Consider the following 19468-nt stretch of genomic DNA (forward strand, 5'->3'; position numbering starts at 1 on the left):
AAAGCAAATATGTGATACATAAAATTTAATTTTTATGAAAAAAACATACCCTTTTTTCCTTCAATTCCTTTAACTCCTTTTATTCCTGGAAATCCAATGTTTCCAGCCTCTCCCTTTGGTCCACTCCATGCTGGCCTCCCTTTCACACCTTTCATTCCGTGGAAGCCTTCCATTCCTGGAGAGCCTTTATCACCTTTGTATTTTGTAAAAAAAACCAAAAAAAAAAAACCATTAAGCACTCACCAAATATACTAATAAAAAAGGGAAATGTAGAATTTGAAGACTAGGTAGTAGTCAAATTTGAGCATGTGCAAGAATTAGGATTGGACTTCAATAACTTGCTTAGGAGCTCTTCATTTAACAACTAAAGTTTTTGTTCCTTTTCATTTTGTTTAGGGAGGGGGCTGGCAAACACAACATTCTCAAAGTTTCATCAAGAGACAGTTGAAACTAGGAATTTATCTGCAGACAACTTAAAGGGACATTAAACACTAAATAAATGCTAGATGGAATGATGCATTCAAAGAAAGATTAGTCCATGAGTAACGTGTAGATGTATTTTTTAAAGTTTCATTAGCTGTTTAAATATTGACAAAATAAGTGTACAGCTTTAGTGTCTATAAAACAATGGGAGCTGCCATGTTGTAACTTAGGTTACCTTCTCTGCTGTGGCCAATTAGGGACAGTTATAAATAGGTCACTAGAGTGTGCACCAATGGCTGCTTGGAACATAACAGTTTTCTGCACTTCCATTTCTAACAAGAACTGAAAAGCTCACAATTTCAGAATGGAATTACAGGAAAAGGGGACAAAATAAATAGTGAAAGTATATTGCAGAGTTGTTTTTAAATATCATTTTATATAACCATCTCAAAGTGTTTAATGTCCATTTAAGCTCTGACATTAATATAATTATTTAGCTATGTGTGAGTGTGTATTTTTGTTGTGTTCTTCCCCACTATGCTACTAGAGCTCCAAGGCTCTTTGTAAGGTTTAGTAATCACTATATCAGCTTATATATGCATAGTAATAATATATATGTATTTCATAAGATGGTGAAAGTCCACGATCCATCACTTGAAGGATATTATTTTCTGCCAAGCAGGAGGGGGTAAAACAGTCCTTATATTCCAGAGGTTTGCTCTTCCTTATCTAGTACTCCCTCCCACTAGCCTTATCTTAATGGAGATGTCATAGTCTCCTCAGGCAAAATATGGATTCCTTTAATTTCCCATGCTACAGAATGCTGCTCCTTATAGATACTTAGAATGTGCTTGCACTTTCTTGGATTGACCATCTTAATTGCATGCAGACTTCCTTTAGCTGCTATAGGGAGCAATGGAAGGTGCTTCAAATAAGTGGGGTGGTCCTGGAACAATTCCCTGACTATCTGATTTGTCACTTGCCTAGAGGGTATATTCTTTATTATAGACACTTTTTACAGCACTTTGAAAGTTGACATTTTCTGTGTACTGTCACTTTAAGAAACTGTATATCAGAACAGTTATGCTTTTAGCTTGCCAGAAAGCATGTTAGCTCTCAGCTCGCATAGAGCTTAGTTTTGGTCTCTGTTGGATTCAGGGACATAGCAGGAAACTGCAGGAAGGGGAAGGGCCTCAGCAGGTGCATACTCTGCACACTTCATAATGAGCAACTCATCCTTTATTTTTTGTTGTATTTGTCATAATTAGTCTTTATCTGTGTTCAGAAAAGTTATGTGTCAGTAAGCATTTTCTACCATTCCTAGTACTTTCATCTTCTCAGATTAATCCAACTCAGGACTCTGCTGGGTCCATGTCTAGTGGTGATGAGGGCCTAATTGCAAGTTTAGATTAGAAGTTATTATTGCCTGTGCCTAAGCATGTATGCTTTTACTGCAAGTGTCTACCCTGTAATTGTCCTTTTTTAAGGCTTCAAGTGTTAAACCCTCATTGTTTATCTCATAGGGTCACAAAATGTAGCAGCATCAGTCAATTTCTACAATTCAAAAGGTTTATTATTCGCAGGCTATGAGTAGAAAAATTACGACCACGTTTTATAAGTTACCCCTTATCCTTTTGAATTGTTGAAATTGGCTGGTGTGGCTACATTTTGTGACTTGGATGTTAGTTGATGTTGGCAGACATCAGTGGCCTGCACAGACATACACTTGGTAAGTGTGATGAACTGTTCCTTTGTTTATCTTATAGGGTCCCAGAGTTCTGTAGCCTCTCATCAGGGAGGAATGTGGAGTCAGTGATGAGAGAAGTAGCGCACATCATGATAGATACCTATATTCATGCTAGGAAGCCTGTCACTAGAGGTGTTTATCACAAGGTATCACAAATCTATTCGTTTTGGTGCATTTCTAAGAGGCAATGTTGGAAGTTTTTCGGGATTCCAACAGTGCTGGAGTTCCTTTAGGATGGTTTGGACAAGGGTTTTTAAGATAGTTCCTTGAAGGGCCAGATTTAATTCCTGTATGCTAAGCTTCCAGACATTTGTGCAGTCTCTGATCAGAATTAGGCCTGTTCAGATGGGGAGTCCCAACAGGAGACTTTGGGTTGATTACAATCCTATAGAAAAGTTTATCTAACGATTTTCAACAGAAAACTACTGTTAAAGTATATGGGGATTTTTGTAAATAAATAATGTAATACTTTTTTCTAAATGATTGCAATCAATCCCTTAAATTTGGTATTCAGGATGCTTCAGTTCCCTCCTTTTGAGCATATGCACTCCTTGGACTTGCAGTTTCTGTCTTTGAAGAAGTTGTTTTTGCTAGGTATTTCCTAGGCTAGATGAGTCTCTGAATTATCAGCTTTATCGCTTAAGCTCTCATTGCTTATCTTTCATTAAGATTAGGCGGTTTTGCACAAGGCAATGTCTATGGACAAAATCAAAGAAAGAAGGAAACCCAAAAGATAAAGGATTTCAGCACTCCATCTACTGTGAAAATATTGACTATTAAAAATTAACTTTTATAGATATTATTTAATAACATTGAGGTATTAGCCTCTACCAAAAAAAACCCCGTATATTACTATAAAAAGAAAGTGTGTTTCACCCCCCTGTTGAGCAGGGATTAATATCAAAAAACAGAGAGTAGTGACAGCATAGATATTTATTCGTGAGACGGCAGGACAAACAGCAACGTTTCGAGACTTCTGTCTCTTTGTCAAGCTTGACAAAGAGACAGAAGTCTCGAAACGTTGCTGTTTGTCCTGCCGTCTCACGAATAAATATCTATGCTGTCACTACTCTCTGTTTTTTGATATTATTACCCTGACCTTGGAAGCAGGTCATTGTGACTTTGCATGATATTACCTGTGTGCTGGACTTTGCTCTACATCTTTACGAGCAGGGATTAATCAAATACAAAATCAGGATACCAGAATCCTTAATTTGGTCACAATCAGATCCTAAATCTCTGAATCTGAGACATCCCTTATTAATCTGGTAGCTTCAGATCAATTAAAGCAATTAAAAGTAGTACCAGACCTAAAGATGAACATGTCCAAGACTGAGCTCCTTCTAATCTCCCCCTCAAGCTCTACGTCAACTTCTGACTTTTCTATCTTTGTTGACGGCATCCCCATCTCCCCATGTCCACTACCTCAGAGTTACACTTGACTCAAATCTATCCTTCGTCCTCCATATCCAAATCGCTTTCTTCATTCTGCCGCAACCTCCTACGCAATATTTTTAAGATTCGCCCTTTTCTGAGCGCTAACACCACAAAGCAAGTAATCCACTCCCTTGTTATTTCCTGACTTGACTACTGCAATAACCTACTTACTGGCCTTCCTCTTTCCCGCCTCTGCCCCCTTCAATCCATCCTAAATGCCTCTGCCAGGCTAATCCACCTTTCCTGTCGCTCTGTATCTGCTGCACCCTACCTACCCAACTCAATAATAAATTAATTTCACTTACCTAACATTTCCCTCATCTAACTCTGTATTAACATATTTCTCAATCTTGCAGTCCTCACCTCCTGCTTCTCAGCCTCCTACCCTTCTAGATTGTTAATTCCCACAGGAATAGGGCCCCTTAATTCCTCCTGTATGTGTTTGTAAAATGTTGTCTTGTCTCTTACAAGTTTTATATCATTGTTTTATCTAAATTAATTATACCCATGGACAGCACTGCGGAATATAATAATAATAATAATACCAGACAAGGTTACACTTCTCAAAATCAGTCTCAGAGTGCATCTTCTCCCCCATTTTGCAGTTGAAGTTTGCAAAAATACTGCACATTTTTAATTTATTGAAATCTTGAAAATGTGTTCATTCTTTCTTCAACACTGTGCACTATGTGGTATGTCACTCACATTCTGTCAAGATTATCTGACAGATGTGGTGCAGATTATAGCAATACAGGTGTTGCAGTGAAGGAGATGATGCTTGTATGATGAGTAACAAAGCATAGTGTGAAAGCAGAGTTAGAGCAAATGACACTAACATTCTAAGAGGAAGAGGGGGGCCTAAATTAAGATTAGTTTTTGTAAAAAAAAAATAAGACTCCAAAGGACCAGGGCTCCAAAGGACCATAAGCAAATTAGAGTTAAATGTAATGCTAAGCACGACAGGTTTAGTAAACAATACTGAAGTCAAAGAAAAGTCAAACAAAACAGCAGTAGAGGAAAAAAGCTGAAATGTAATCTATTAACAAACAATGTGAAAGCATAAAGTGGTTGTGATTTATATAGTCATTTGCTTAAAAATACCAAGAACAAAGAACTTTTCAGAATATCTGACAATGAAACCCAATTCCCAGAGGCTAATTTGGGAAGGGCATCCTATTTTTTTACTATCTGAGACATTGATTCCTGGCCTATGCAAAGATGTTGCAAGGTGTACACCATTATACGTTATCAAGGAACACATAGGGTTAAACATTAATATATTAATATTAAACATTAATATTAAATATGTCCTATACCAGAATTACATTTTTTAACTTGAGACCTTAAATAAAAGTTGGTGTAATTAGTAATGTTCTTTGGTATTTGCAGTACCCCTTAAAGAGACACTAAAGTCAAAATTAAATGTTCATGATTTAGATAGGGAACACAATTTTAAACAATTTTCCAGTTCACTTCAATGATCTAAATGGGCACAATCTACTGAGCATGTGCAAGAATTGACAGAATATACATATATGTATTTTGTGATTGGCTGATTGCTGTCACATGATGCAGTGGGAAGGAAAATGGAACTTAATTTAAAATTTGTCAAAAAGAAATCTACTACTCATTTTGTTTTGTATTATCTTTTTTTTTTTTTTTTTTTTTAAATTATGTTTTTATTGAGGTATTTTGCAAATCAACATATCACAATTACAAGGTATTGTCAAACTAAACATTGTGGCATCTAGTAAACAATACATCTCACATCAAGAGAGGTTATAACTTACAAGGTAAAGATAATAATGAATATTTACCACATATCAATATGAATATAAAACCTTTCTCAATGAAACCTCGTTTTCTATATAATTTAATATAGGATGTAATAGCATATGAACACTTAAGGGGAAACAACAGACATGAGCTGCGCTAAATTAAAAGGGGGGGGGGTGGGGGGGAGGGCGGACCTTCTAATCATTTAAATATTTAGCTTGGGAGTTAAGATTGAACCCCTTTTTCATGAGCATATTATTCTCAGGTAAGTACAAAATATTGGGCGAGAAGTAAGTAGGATGGCAATATATAAAAACTTTAAGGATAAGTGTGGAGGCCACTATTGATAACAGGAACAATAACCATAGAGAGAAGTTGCAGGCCACATGATCTGCTACTCTGTCATGCTCAGTAGTGCTAAGCAAGCTTGACAGTATGTGTCAAATATACTCTGACTAAGCTATGGGGAGTTTCGTTGGTGGATGTAAGGTTACAAAAAGAGTATATTACATGTTCTGGCACAAATAGTTAAATAATCCTCATAATAGGTAGAAAAGGGGGTAGGCACTGAGGGAAGTTACAGGGAGATGGCTGTCTGGTGGTATAGGAAATTTTTAGATCCATCTTCCCAGGAGGTGAATAGGTATGCAAGAGTTATAATGACAGAATATTATTTCTGTTTGTAGAGTGACATGATATACCTTAATTACCTTCTATATGTATCTATAAAGTTTCTAGATATTTTGCAACAGTGTTATTGCTATGGATACCTTCTGTCAAAAGAGAATAGAGAGCGAACTAATAAACCTTAGTTATAAGAGGCGGCTATGAATGAGGATATAGAATGGTCACGCCATTATGCAGAATATAGGCTCATGGTGGCAAACTCAGCTATGGTGAGGTTGGATCATGGTCTCAATCAGTACTTACATCTGAAGAGATGCTGTTCAAAAGTGTACAGATTTACATAGCCATCTAGTAAATATCAACAAGAAAGTCTAAAATTATCCATCCTAGAAAATAGAGAAATGTCGATATAGACCATATGACATTTAGTAGCTTGAAATGCATGTGTACATAGAAGAGGGTATGCCAGCAAGGAGTTAATGCTGTATGTGTGGGTTGATGACTAGAAGGGTCATATAGTAAAATATTGAGGGGAGTCTGGGGCACATGTTAATATTAAACATATGAAGTAGGGCAAATATTATGCTAGTTTCTAGACTAAGAGGGAAGGAGTAGCTATGGTAAAGAAACTTGTTTAAGAACCAAGGAACATTGACAATCATACTGAAACCAGACGTTGAGGGAACTAGTGAGGATATCCGAAATATATATTAAAGCATTCATATTAGTAATCCCTATATTGTGAATATATATGCAATAGTAGCTACAGTGGGGAAAAAAAGTATTTAGTCAGCCACCAATTGTGCAAGTTCTCCCACTTAAGAAGATGAGAGAGGCCTGTAATTTTCATCATAGGTATACCTCAACTATGAGAGACAAAATGTGGAAACAAATCCAGACAATCACATTGTCTGATTTGGAAATAATTTATTTGCAAATTATGGTGGAAAATAAGTATTTGGTCACCTACAAACAAGCAAGATTTCTGGCTCTCACATACCTGTATCTTCTTCTTTAAGAGGCTCCTCTGTCCTCCACTCATTACCTGTATTAATGGCACCTGTTTGAACTTGTTATCAGTATAAAAGACACCTGTTCACAACCTCAAACAGTCACACTTCAAACTCCACTATGGTGAAGATCAAAGAACTGTCAAAGGACACCAGAAACAAAATTGTGGACCTGCACCAGGCTGGGAAGACTGAATCTGCAATAGGCAAGCAGCTTTGTGTGAAGAAATCAACTGTGGGAGCAATAATTAGAAAATTGAAGACATACAAGACCACTGATAATCTCCCTCGATCTGGGGCTCCACGCAAGATCTCACCCTGTGGGGTCAAAATGATCACAAGAACGGTGAGCAAACATCCCAGAACCAGACGGGGGGACCTAGTGAATGACCTGCAGAGAGCTGGACTAACGTAACAAAGGCTACCATCAGTAACACACTACACTGCCAGGGACTCAGATCCTGCAGTGACAGACGTGTCCCCCTGCTTAAGCCACTACATGTCCGGGCTTGTCTGAAGTATGATAGAGAGCATTTGGATAATCCAGAAGCAGATTGGGAGAATGTCATATGGTCAGATGAAACCAAATTAGAACTGTTTGGTAGAAACACAACTTGTCGTGTTTGGAGGAGAGAGAACACCATACCTAATGTGAAGCATGGGGGTGGCAACATCATGCTTTGGGGCTGTTTCTCTGCAAAGGGAACAGGACGACTGATCCCTGTACATAAAAGAATGAATGGGGCCATGTATCGCGAGATTTTGAGTGCAAACCTCCTTCCATCAGCAAGGGCATTGAAGATGATGAAATGTGGCTGGGTCTTTCAGCATGACAATGATCCCAAACACACAGCCCGGGCAATGAAGGAGTGGCTTGGTAAGAAGCATTTCAAGGTCCTGGAGTGGCCTAGCCAGTCTCCAGATCTCAACCCCATAGAAAACCTTTGGAGGGAGTTGAAAGTCTGTGTTGCCCAGCAACAGCCCCAAAACATCACTGCTCTAGAGGAGATCTGCATGCAGGAATGGGCCAACATACCAGCAACAGTGTGTGACAACCTTGTGAAGACTTACATAAAACGTTTGACCTCTGTCATTGCCAACAAAGGATATATAACAAAGTATTGAGATGAACTTTTGATATTGACCAAATACATATTTTCCACCATAATTTGCAAATAAATTATTTCCAAATCAGACAATGTGATTGTCTGGATTTGTTTCCACATTTTGTTTCTCATAGTTGAGGTATACCTATGATGAAAATTACAGGCCTCTCTCATCTTCTTAAGTGGGAGAACTTGCACAATTTGTGGCTGACTAAATACTTTTTTCCCCCACTGTATATTGCAAAGAGGGGTTCAATCTGTGTTTCAGATTATGTCTCCCTTCGATATCTAGGATATTGGGGGCCTAGGCATTTAATACTTATGGTGAATGTAAAGTCCATACACTTATATATAGGGGAGCAATTCAGCGGGAGTATTCATACTATCAAAGCATCCTGAGTCATAACCAGCTATTATGAACCTACTAAATTGGAAGGCTTTTAACGTACTGATCCCAAACATTAAAGAACCATGGAACGTTATCAAACATACTGAATAAAACATTAAGGGAAATGTATCTAGGTATATCTTAATGGCAGTCAATAAGCAAACATTGCTATTACACACAGAGAATAAGTGATGGGAAAACAAACATAAGTAGATCACTTAACTAAAATACCTATCCAGCAAATGAACAGTGTCGACTGAATTATTTTAAGTACCATAAACCCCAGAATAGATCTGGTAGCTTGGAAGGGGTAGAGTGCTAAAAAGTTATAGGTGTTACCAAATATATCAAATAAGCATACACAGATAGGAGCTATCTTCTCTAGAGTTAAAATGAACAGTACTGGTCTATATAAAAGTAATAGGTAATGTAACTAAAACTATTATACATGCTAATATATAACATAGCTGTACTATCAGATTGAGTGTATAACAGGGTTAAAGGGAAACATAACTTCAGGAGCAAATGTCTCATAGGATGATGATTATAGCATATTTGCAAATATATATATCAGAAGATAGAGACATCATTACCACATGTGCAAACATGAAATCTAGCTTTATCCACTCTGTGAGTGAATTACAGGTAGCGGTATCAATATTCTAAATGCTGATAATATGCAGCCCCTCTGTAAAATACTGGGGTCAATGGATCAATATCAGTGATAGGACCAAGTACATGAAACGTTTATCGTGAAGTGTATAAGAAGGAAAAGCTGCAAGTCTTTTCTACATATGAGGGGTAATAAAGTGGAACATATTTTCTATAAAAAAAGAATAGCGATGTTCAGACTGCGACACATTTAATCTAAGTTCAGGAGAGTTCTGGAGGGCATAACAGGATCCTTTTTAGTGGGCGCGAAAAGCAGCTTAAGTTTAGCCAATACCTCTACTGATGTAATAAAGGACAGCATGGGTCGTAAGTCGCTGCCATGTCTCATGAGGGCGCCTTCTTCTGAGATCCACGACTAAACACTCTAAATTATGAAACTTTGTGGGAGTGTTGGTAGCAAGTTTATACAGAAATGTGCTGAGCTCTGCCTGGGATCTCGAGTTGGTAGGATGGTCGGTCTCCGTTAGGGCTAGCAATGGCGAAGCATCTGAAAGCCACCCTGGTAACAAGGATTTTACGCTGTCAGATAAGGGAATTATGTGACCATTAGATTGATGCTTCGGGTCTAGGAGTTCCTGAAGTCTGGTAGATTCTGGGTAGTCAGCATTGCGCTGTCTGGAACCATCAGGAATGTGACCCTCGTGGTTCGTTCCTGTGTCAGGTAGAGTAATTACCGTCTTGGAGGTCTGCTCAGGCATAAGTAGCTTCTCAACCGATGGTGTAAGTTGGTCATCCAAATCATGAGTAGCTGGCTGCAAGAGCGCTGGGAGTTCATTGAAGTTCTCCTCCATCCGCCATGCTAGATTCACCAGGAGAGACTGCACCACAGTGTAGAAGTTTTCCTCAATAGCTACCAATGTCATCTTTGCAGAAGCGCTCAGCTCTATGGGAGAGATCACCGAAAAGACAGTCCAGATGCCAAGCTATTACTTAAACTTTTAGTAATTGTAGCAGAGCTCTGTGATCTCGTGGCGACATCCAAATATGTAATTCAGAGTAAAGTTCCACTCTCTTACTGCTAAGCCCAAATCATTACTCAGTTTCTAAAATGAGCCTGCAGGAGACCTTGTTAGGTATTTTGGGTGTTATAAAAATTATCAATAGTCCCCCAATAAAAATATTAAGAGCCGGAACTCTTGCTGTATGCGACCAGTCAGCTTGGCAGTTGGCTCCGCCCCCCTTGTATTATCTTTTTATTGTGCATTTACTGGTTATGCTATTCTACTGTGTTTAGTGGTCCTTTAAAGAAGAAATTAAGGAAAACAGTTGTGAATAATAAAAATGTAATAAACTAAATGCAGATACTTGAACTTGGAAATTTTACATGTAAATATTATTAGAACTTTTCCTTTTTACCTTTAATACCAGGAAGGCCATGCATTCCGTCCAAGCCAGGAAAGCCTGGGTCACCTGGTTTACCCCTAATGCCTATAAATCCAGGATCTCCTTTGTCACCCAGTAGACCCTTCATTCCAACTGGACCAGGTGGTCCTTGCTCTCCCACATCACCTCTCTCCCCAGGCAGACCTATGTTAATATAAAGATTGAAAACACATTAAGAACACATCAAGAATACTGATTATACAAAGTATAAAGTAGATTTATATTACTATATTACATTCATAAAATGTCATATATTGCAGAGAAACAAATAGTAACAGATTACTATACTTGAAGGGGCATAAAGCATCTAGTAAAGACTTTTGTGTGAAAGTTTTCTGAGCAGATTAATAACTTTTGTTTTCATTATATTTCATTGTTCAGATGCCCCCTGCCATTTGCCTTATTTGGAGGAAACAATCTGGAATTGTTACTGGAGCAGCAAACGCCAATCTTATTTAATTAGTAAAATATGCATTGCTTCGCAATATCTTAGTCTAATCTTCCCTGCTGAGGAACAGATATGCAGTAGGGTTAAACTTGTGAAGTTCTCACAAATTGAAAACCCAAAATGTTCAAAGTACAGTAAAGGGGGCAAAAGTAAATAATAAACGTATGTGTTTATTTTTTAATTAAGCATAATTTTATGTTACAATGTCAAAGTGTTCTCCCTTTAAGGGTTTGTTTAAAATTTACTTATAAATAAAAAGGTAATTTACTTTGCACTGGTGGATTTTGTGTAAAACATCAGGTGCAAAAGGTATTTCATATTAAGCTACAAAAATGCTTTCTCCCACCCCCCTATTTTCTGCACTATGCAATATTGAAATATAATTTAAATTACAATATATTAATTTTAATTGTACAAATCTAAATGTACTTGTGTTCTTGTCTAACTCGAAACATAACCTCTAGATCAGTGCTTTCCAAACTGTGTGTCGGGACACACTAGTGTGTCGGCAGCAGTGTGTAGGTGTGTCCCTGCTTCAGCACAAAATTTTTACATTTAATTTTTTTTTTTTTTTTATTGTTTTTTGGTTTCTGACTTTCCACCTGCCTGCTACGCATATCACATGGTTGACACGTGATTGATACCTAGTGGGTCACAGATCATCTTAACCAATTGGCACAGCTCAGTGGGAACTGAAACTATTACTATTGGCGGAACATTGGCTCCTGACTGCACGTGTAGTCTCCTTAATTGGCTTGTGACTGCAAGTGTAGTCAGTGAGTGGGACAGCAGTGTGTTTGCTGCTCGGGCAGTAGTCAGTCGGACTCACAGAGCTCTGAGGGTGGCAGCTTAAATGCTGAGCTAAAGTCAGAAGTCAGTGGGATTTTTTTTGCAACTAGCTCCCAGTAGTGCATTCCTGCTCCTGCTCTTGATATATGGATAGGAAGTGGAAGCTTAAAAATGCTTGATGATAAAATGTGAGTGTCTTTATCTAATATTCCACCAAATATTCCGAAACTGTGTTCATCCCATCAACCTCATACATCCCATTAAAATAGTAAGTAGCTATTGGTGTTATTAAACTTTTTTTAATTCTTGCACATACAATACTGTTACTTGTAAATGCATTTTGTTATTATATAATTTATGTATGTGCCCGTATCTTTTAAAACAAGTTAGTTTAACCTCCTGTTTGCCAGTACAACTGAATTACTGTGTCGCGAAATGATGTAGGTCTAAAAAGTGTGTCACCAACATGAAAAGTTTGGAAAGCTCTGCTCTAGATAGTCTCTGACTATAATAAATAAATAATTAATAAAATGAATTTACACAGTGCCGATATAAGCATTATTAAAGAGATATGAAAACCAAACTTTTACTTTCATGATTAAGATTTTTTTTTTTTTTTTTTAAATATACTTCTATTATAAATTTACTATGTTCTTTTGGTATCCTTTGTTGAAAAGCAGGCAGGCTAAGGAGCATGCACCTATCTGGAGCACTATATGACAGAAGTTTTTGAAGAATGCTTTCAACAAAGTTATACATTGTGCAAACACTAATATCATGTAGTGCTCAAAAGCATTCTTAGAAATAATCGTAATAGTAATAATAGTAAATTGGAAACTTTTTTACAATTGTATGCTCTACGTGAATCATGAAGAAACATTTTGGGTTTCATGTCCCTTTAACCTTAAAGGGACAGTCTACACCAGAATTTTTATTGTTTTAAAAGATAGACAATCCCTTTATTACCCATTCCGCAGTTTTGCATAACCAACACAGTTATTTTAATACACGTTTTACCTCTGTGATAGGCTGACCATATTGCGGCTTTAAAAAGGGACACATATGAAAAATACATATGACAGGGCTGTTTTCAGGGCTGTTTAAAGAAATGGTTTTGTATAAGAACCCTCACATATGTATTTTTCATATGTGTTCCTTCTTAAAGTGGCAATATGGTCAGCCTACTCTGTGATTACCTTGTATCTAAACCTCTGCAAACTGCCCCCTTATTTCAGTGCTTTTGACAGACTTGCATTTTAGCCAAATCAGTGCTGGCTCCCAGGTAACTCCACGTGCGTGAGCACAGTGTTATCTACATGACACACATGAACTAACACCCTCTAGTGGTGAAAAACTGTTAAAATGCATTCTAAAAAGAGGCGGCCTTCAAGGTCTAAGAAATTAGCATATGAACCTCCAAGGTTTAGTTTTTAACTAAGAATACCAAAAGAACAAAGGAAAATTGTTGATAAAAGTACAATAAAAAATGTTTAAAATTACATGCCCTATCTGAATCATGAAAGTTTATTTTGGACTAGACTGTCCCTTTAATTGAAGCTAAATATTGTTAGTAGGTAGGTTAATTATTTCAAGCAACTTACTCTGTTTTTATTTTCTTTTAACCAATGCCACTAAAAATATTTTATTGTTTTATAATAACTTATTCTATTAAAACCCTGAAATCATCATTATCCTGTCCATTGCAACTTTTACTTAACTTTTTTATGATTTAAACTTTAATGAAACAGACGATAATACACTAGTACACTTAACTCATATAAACAATTACAAAATAAAACACTGTTTAATTCAAATAGTCCAGCAATTTCCATAAATATGTATGTATTATTTAAAACTAAGATGTAAAGCTAGACAGAAATGGAAAGTAATTTTTAGTGCAATATTTAATCCTGGAGGGTGGAATACGGTTAAAGAGTTATGAAACCCAATATTTTTCTTTTATTAAATTGTATAGAACGTACAATTTTAAACAACTTTCCAATTTACTTATTGCATCTAATTTGCTTTTTTTCTTCTTCATATCCTTTGCTGAAAAGCATACATAGGCAGGCTTAGGAGCTAAGAGCTAGCTGTTGATTGGTGGCTCCACATATATGCCCCTTGCCATTGGTTTACCAATATGTTCAGCTAGCTCCAAGTAGATCATTGTTGCTCTTTCAATAAATGATACAGTGAGAATAAAGCAATATGGTAATATAAGTAAATTGTAAAAGTGTTTACAATTGTAGGCTCTGTCTCAATCATGAAAAAATGTTTTGGCTTTCATGTAACTTAAATCTGTTTATAACTAAACCATACACTATGCATTCCCACATTTAGCTCAGTACACCTACTCTACACACACCAAGGCCAAACAAAAATTAATTACCACATTTTCTAAATGGAAGTATCCATTATCCTTTGAATTAAAAAAGAGCCCTGAAACGTAATATGATATTCTAACCTTGAAGTCCATTAACACCAGGTCGGCCACGTCCTCCTTGATTTCCAGGCATTCCTGGGAATCCAAATGTTGCTGGAGGTCCTGGAAAACCAGGGGCACCTGGTATTCCTTGATCACCTTGAATTCCTTTAAATCCAGATATGCCAGGTCTACCATCACCGCCTATAGGAAAAGAAAACAGGTAGGTTATTAAGTTACTAAAATCATTGTACAACACACTATACATTTTAACAATCTTTAAAAGAAATCTAAAACAACTTTAGTCACAAACACAATCAACAATACATTTTTTCATAACAAACAACATACTACACAATTTTATAAAGACTATGGTGTTGGCTTATAACTTTACAGTTAATATTAGGGGAAGGGCTAATAAATTTGGTATACCTAGTATAGCCATTTCATCAGCAAAAGCACGTGCAATGTTAGAAAACAAACATCAACATTTTTGTCTTCAATGTAAAGCTCAAAAAATAACTAAACTATGTACTATTGCTACAGTAAATATAAGCACTATAAAATTATTTGTGTTGAAATATTTGTTCTCTAATTTATCATCCACTTTATTCAGAAAGAAAGTTTGAAACAAAGTAGATATTCAGTAATCTTTAATAGGTGTTAAATGAACAACGTGGTTAAGCCATTTAAGGACAGTCATAGAGTACCTTTTAACCCTGGCATGCCTTGATCTCCTTGTTTTCCCTTTTGTCCTTGGAATCCTGGTAGACCAGTATCTCCACGGTCTCCTGATGGTGCTCCTAATATGTCACCTGGGACACCTTTCTCTCCATCAGCCCCTTTTAAGCCAGGTTTTCCTGTAGTACCTGGCGGCCCTGGTAGTCCAGTTAATCCAGGATTTCCTCTTGCCCCCCTGGGCCCAGGGAAGCCTGCAAACAAAATTAAATTATCACTCCAAAACACAACACTCAACCCATGCAATTACTATTGATTTATCTTAAAAAGCTTAAAATAACGGCCTAAATTACAAGTGGAGGGCAAAACTGTTGGCTCTGTTGTGTGTTAATATCACTTGAGCATAATCCATTCCACTTTAATGTTTGCGTTCATATCACATGTACAAAGTTATTTTTGTCGCTCTAGCGATAGTCTAGTGTGTACTAACATCTGTATGTCAGGGTGTGCATGCTTTAAATCCCTCTCATAACAGAATTATATGAGGGCATGCAGTAAAATTCATGTTGGATAATGATTGAGCACTAAGCGGATAGAGTGCAAAAGATCTGCTCAAGTAGTGGAGATCTTCTTTTACTTTTTGCGCTATACTATTTCAATGAAACGTAAGCATAAAACAATCCACAGATAGACATATATATATATATACATATTTACAACACTTGAAAGATGCACTCGTCCGGTTATCCAGGATGATTACATAATGATACTAGGCGAGTAAGACACAGGAAGATTTTTTTTCCTATCTTTATTGTGTTTATAAATTCTACTTAGCACATATTTCAATTATGTTACCAGCGTGCAGAATGTAACCATTTCATGCACAGGCATTTGAGGTGAGATGAGGACTAATGGAGGGGGAGGATGGTGAGATGTGGGCTATGGATGGGGAGGGCAGAGTAAAGCAGCATTATGAGAGCTATGAAGGGATAGGATGGAGCAATGTAGCGAGATTTGGGCTATGGAGAGGGAGGGCAAAGAAGGGCGGTGAGATGAGGACTTAGGAGGGAGGGGGCGGGGCAGGGCGATGAGATAAGGGCTATGGAAGAGGAGTGTGGGAGCTCTATTCTTCAAAAAAAAAAAAATCTCTTGTTTACTGAGATAATCAGCTTGACAGTTGTTTCATCTGGAGAGATTAATTGTTGTGATGTGTAGGGCATGTTTTTCTTTCCTATACTGCTATAATATTGTACAGAAGGACGTTGCACTACTGTAATACTGTACAGAAGGACTTTTACTATATTCTAAATATCATCTTAAACATTCTAAAGTACCAGACTAATTTTTAATAATTCCTTGTTTACCAAATATCTTGAATAAAGTGATTCTACAAAGTTGTTTTCCATTCTAGTATACTGGAATTTGTGGTTAAGCAAACTGACTGAAAAGTCCTGACCTGTTGTAGACTGAACCATACTATATACACCAGGGCAATCCTTCCTGACTGTGGAAATGAGTTCATCTTAGGGTGAAAAAAATGCAAAAAACTGGATGCATTCTTTATCTAGACCAAGATATGATTATTTAGCAAACGACTGTCTTGCTCATTCAAGCATTAAGTTATACTTTTTTAGAGATTGATGTGCAGTGTCAAATAAATCAAGTGTACTTCATTATTTCTTGGAATTCTTCATTCTTTATTTATCTCCCTCTGTTCTCTCTGCTCTTTTTATCCCTGTACTCTCAGTCTCCCTCTGTTCACTCATTTTCTCTGTTTTCTCCCTCACTACTTTTGCAGTCTATGCCTCCCTCTTAAATCTCTGCCCCCTCTGCTTCTCTCCCTGCCTCTCTCTACCTCCCTCTGCTTCCCTCTGTTTTCTCCATGACTCTCTGCCCTCTCCCTGCTCCCTCTTTCCCTCACTCTGTTGTGTCTGCCCCTCTCTCTCTGTAGGGGCGGGGATTAAATGTACCTTTTGGCTAATGCCCTAATTTTATTGACAACTAGCAACACCTCTGGTATGTGTGAATGCATGTATACAAGTGTATGTGTGCACTTGTATGTATGTATATATATTTGTTTATATATGTGAATGTATATATATTTGTGTGTGTGTATTTGTGTTTGCTTGTGTGCACCTACGTGTGACTGCATGTGTGTGTATATATATATATATATATATATATATGTGTGTGTGTGTATCTGTGTAAGAGAGAGGGGACTGAGAGAGCAGTGTGTGTGTGTGTGTGTGTGTGTGGCTTCCTGGCCTGTATCAAAGTATCAATGACCAAATCTGAGAAACCTCTATGTCTCAAAATTAGGTGTTCAACCTTCACGTCGTTACAGGTCTTGCCTCAAAGGAAGAAGCCATGTAGGAGATGAGGACATCTATACTAGATCCACATACCTTGAGGATTCAGACTGGAGCATTTAATATTACTGACGCTGACTCCTGTTTGATCCGAGCAATGACTTTTGGAACAGGAACAAATGGAAGAAACAGATATTGTAGATTACATTCTTGATCTTGAACAATACCTTGGAATTTTGTAATTTAAGTGAGAGGCCATTAGATCTATGTCTATTATTTCACTAATAGATTGACAATGTCCTGATGGAGAGACCATTCACCTAGATGGACCGATTGGCGGCTGAGGTAATCCGCCTCCAAGTTGTTCACACATGGTATGTGAATTGCTGAGAGCGAGCAATGATTCCTCTCTGCCCAGGACAGAATCTGAGACACTTCCTGCATGGCCAGTAAACTGAGGGTACCCCATTGATGATATATGTAGGCCACTGCCATGATATTGTCAGATTGAAAACGGTTAAACTTTTCCTCCTTCAATAGGAGCCAGGACTAAAGAGACCGAAGAATAATTTGAAGAATGATGATTAGTAACCTTGCCACTCAGAGATACCAGACTCCTTGCTCTGTTCGAAGATCCCCAGCCTGAAAGACTGGCGTCCGTCGTCACAATAGTCCATGACAGACAAAGTCTGAACCAAATAGAATCTTCCCTTGAAAGAAAAAAAAAAGAGTCATCAATCTATTATTTGATATCATGTCTGCTGACCAATATTTTAACCATGAGGTTCTTTTTGCCAGCACTGCCATAGACATAGTCTTATCATCAATTTTGATGATGTCAATTTCAGCGTCACACATAAAAGCTGGAACCCTTTTAAAGTCATTAAGGCACGTTTGTAGATCCTCAGCAGAGGATTTTTTAGCCACCATTTTGGATAATGAATCACACCAGAGTGTTGCTGCAGCAGCCACACAGGTGAGAGAAACTGCTGGTTTAAGTAAAAGACCGGTTTGAAGAAAGAGTTTTCTTAAGAAAGACTCTAGTTTGCAGTCCATGGGATCTCTGAACAAAGTGCTATCCTCCATAGGGATAGTCGTACATTTGACAAGGGTGGAAATAGCTCCATCAAACTTAAGAATTGTTTCCCACACTTCAACATTCCGTTCTGTAATGAGATACATTTTCTTAAATCTGGTGGAAGAAGTGAATGGCACGCCTGTTTTTTTACATTCCTTGGCTATATAATCAGAGACGAAATCAGGAACCTGAAATACCTGTGAGATGTTGGTGGAGCTTTACAAACAACATTTAACTGATTTACAGGTTTGTTTTCAGCAGGTTTTTCCTCAGAAATCCCCAGAGTTTTTAAAACCTGATGGAATAAATTACAGATGTGCTCCACTTTAAATCTGAAGGTATTGTCAAATTCAGAATAAGGGACAGGGTCCTGTTTATCAGATGACACTTCCCGATCCGAACTAGACGACTTTTCATCCACAGAGTTAAAGCTCTGCAGGAGAGCAGGAATTTGGGGCTGAGGAGAAGAACTTTGTACATTTACATCAGAAGAGTTAAATCCCCAGATTTACGCTTATGCTTACTTGGTTTGGGAATAGCCACCAAACAATCTTTCCCCACTTTGTACATGCTATTTTTAAATTCAGGGGAAAAGTCAGTAGCGTCCCCCTTTATGACAAATACAGGACAAAATTCCCTATGGGAAGTGGATGGTTGCGACTGATTTGCATGCAAAATCTGAGGTATACAATTCTCACAGATTTGATTGACCTGGCAAACTGGAACATACTTGCAAAATAAAAATACATTTGTAGAAAGAGGAACATCAGTAGCTGACTCCTCTATAGTGTGAATAGTGACATCAATGGGGAGTCATTTTGTTCCATTGTAATGTATAACAAGCAGTATACCATGACATCAGATATATACAAAAAATAGGTAGAGCGCCATCTACACTACACATATTCACCCCTTAGACACCTGTAATATCCCTTAGTGTTTTTACACTACAGCACTCATGCAGACTGAGTTGCCCCAAGTGACCCCCCTGGCAGCTCCTGTATGGGTACTCACCCCCCCTCCAATGATAGGAATAGCTGTGAAGTATACGGGAAGCACTGGCCAAACACTCCTGAGCTGTTTTTGTAGCCTGGAGTAGCTCAAGTAGTGGAAATTAAAGCCCAGGAATCTGAAGGGGTGGAGCGGAGCTACCGCCTGGAAAAAAGCCAGTGCAT

At 37.6% G+C, this 19468-nt stretch overlaps 1 protein-coding gene across 1 annotated transcript in view; it reads right to left on the reverse strand.

The window, feature by feature from the left end:
• The window catches only part of COL4A2 (collagen type IV alpha 2 chain), a 406346-nt gene that overhangs the window by 75276 nt on the left and 311602 nt on the right, over positions 1-19468 (reverse strand). The window contains exons 29-32 of the mRNA XM_053707783.1: positions 14939-15160; positions 14271-14432; positions 10543-10713; positions 50-193 (exon numbers count right to left, since the gene is read on the reverse strand). Coding sequence (XP_053563758.1) covers positions 50-193; positions 10543-10713; positions 14271-14432; positions 14939-15160 — 699 coding nt within the window. The remainder of the gene's footprint in view (positions 1-49; positions 194-10542; positions 10714-14270; positions 14433-14938; positions 15161-19468) is intronic.

This window comes from Bombina bombina, chromosome 3 (genome assembly GCF_027579735.1).
Source record: "Bombina bombina isolate aBomBom1 chromosome 3, aBomBom1.pri, whole genome shotgun sequence".
Lineage (NCBI taxonomy): Eukaryota > Metazoa > Chordata > Amphibia > Anura > Bombinatoridae > Bombina > Bombina bombina.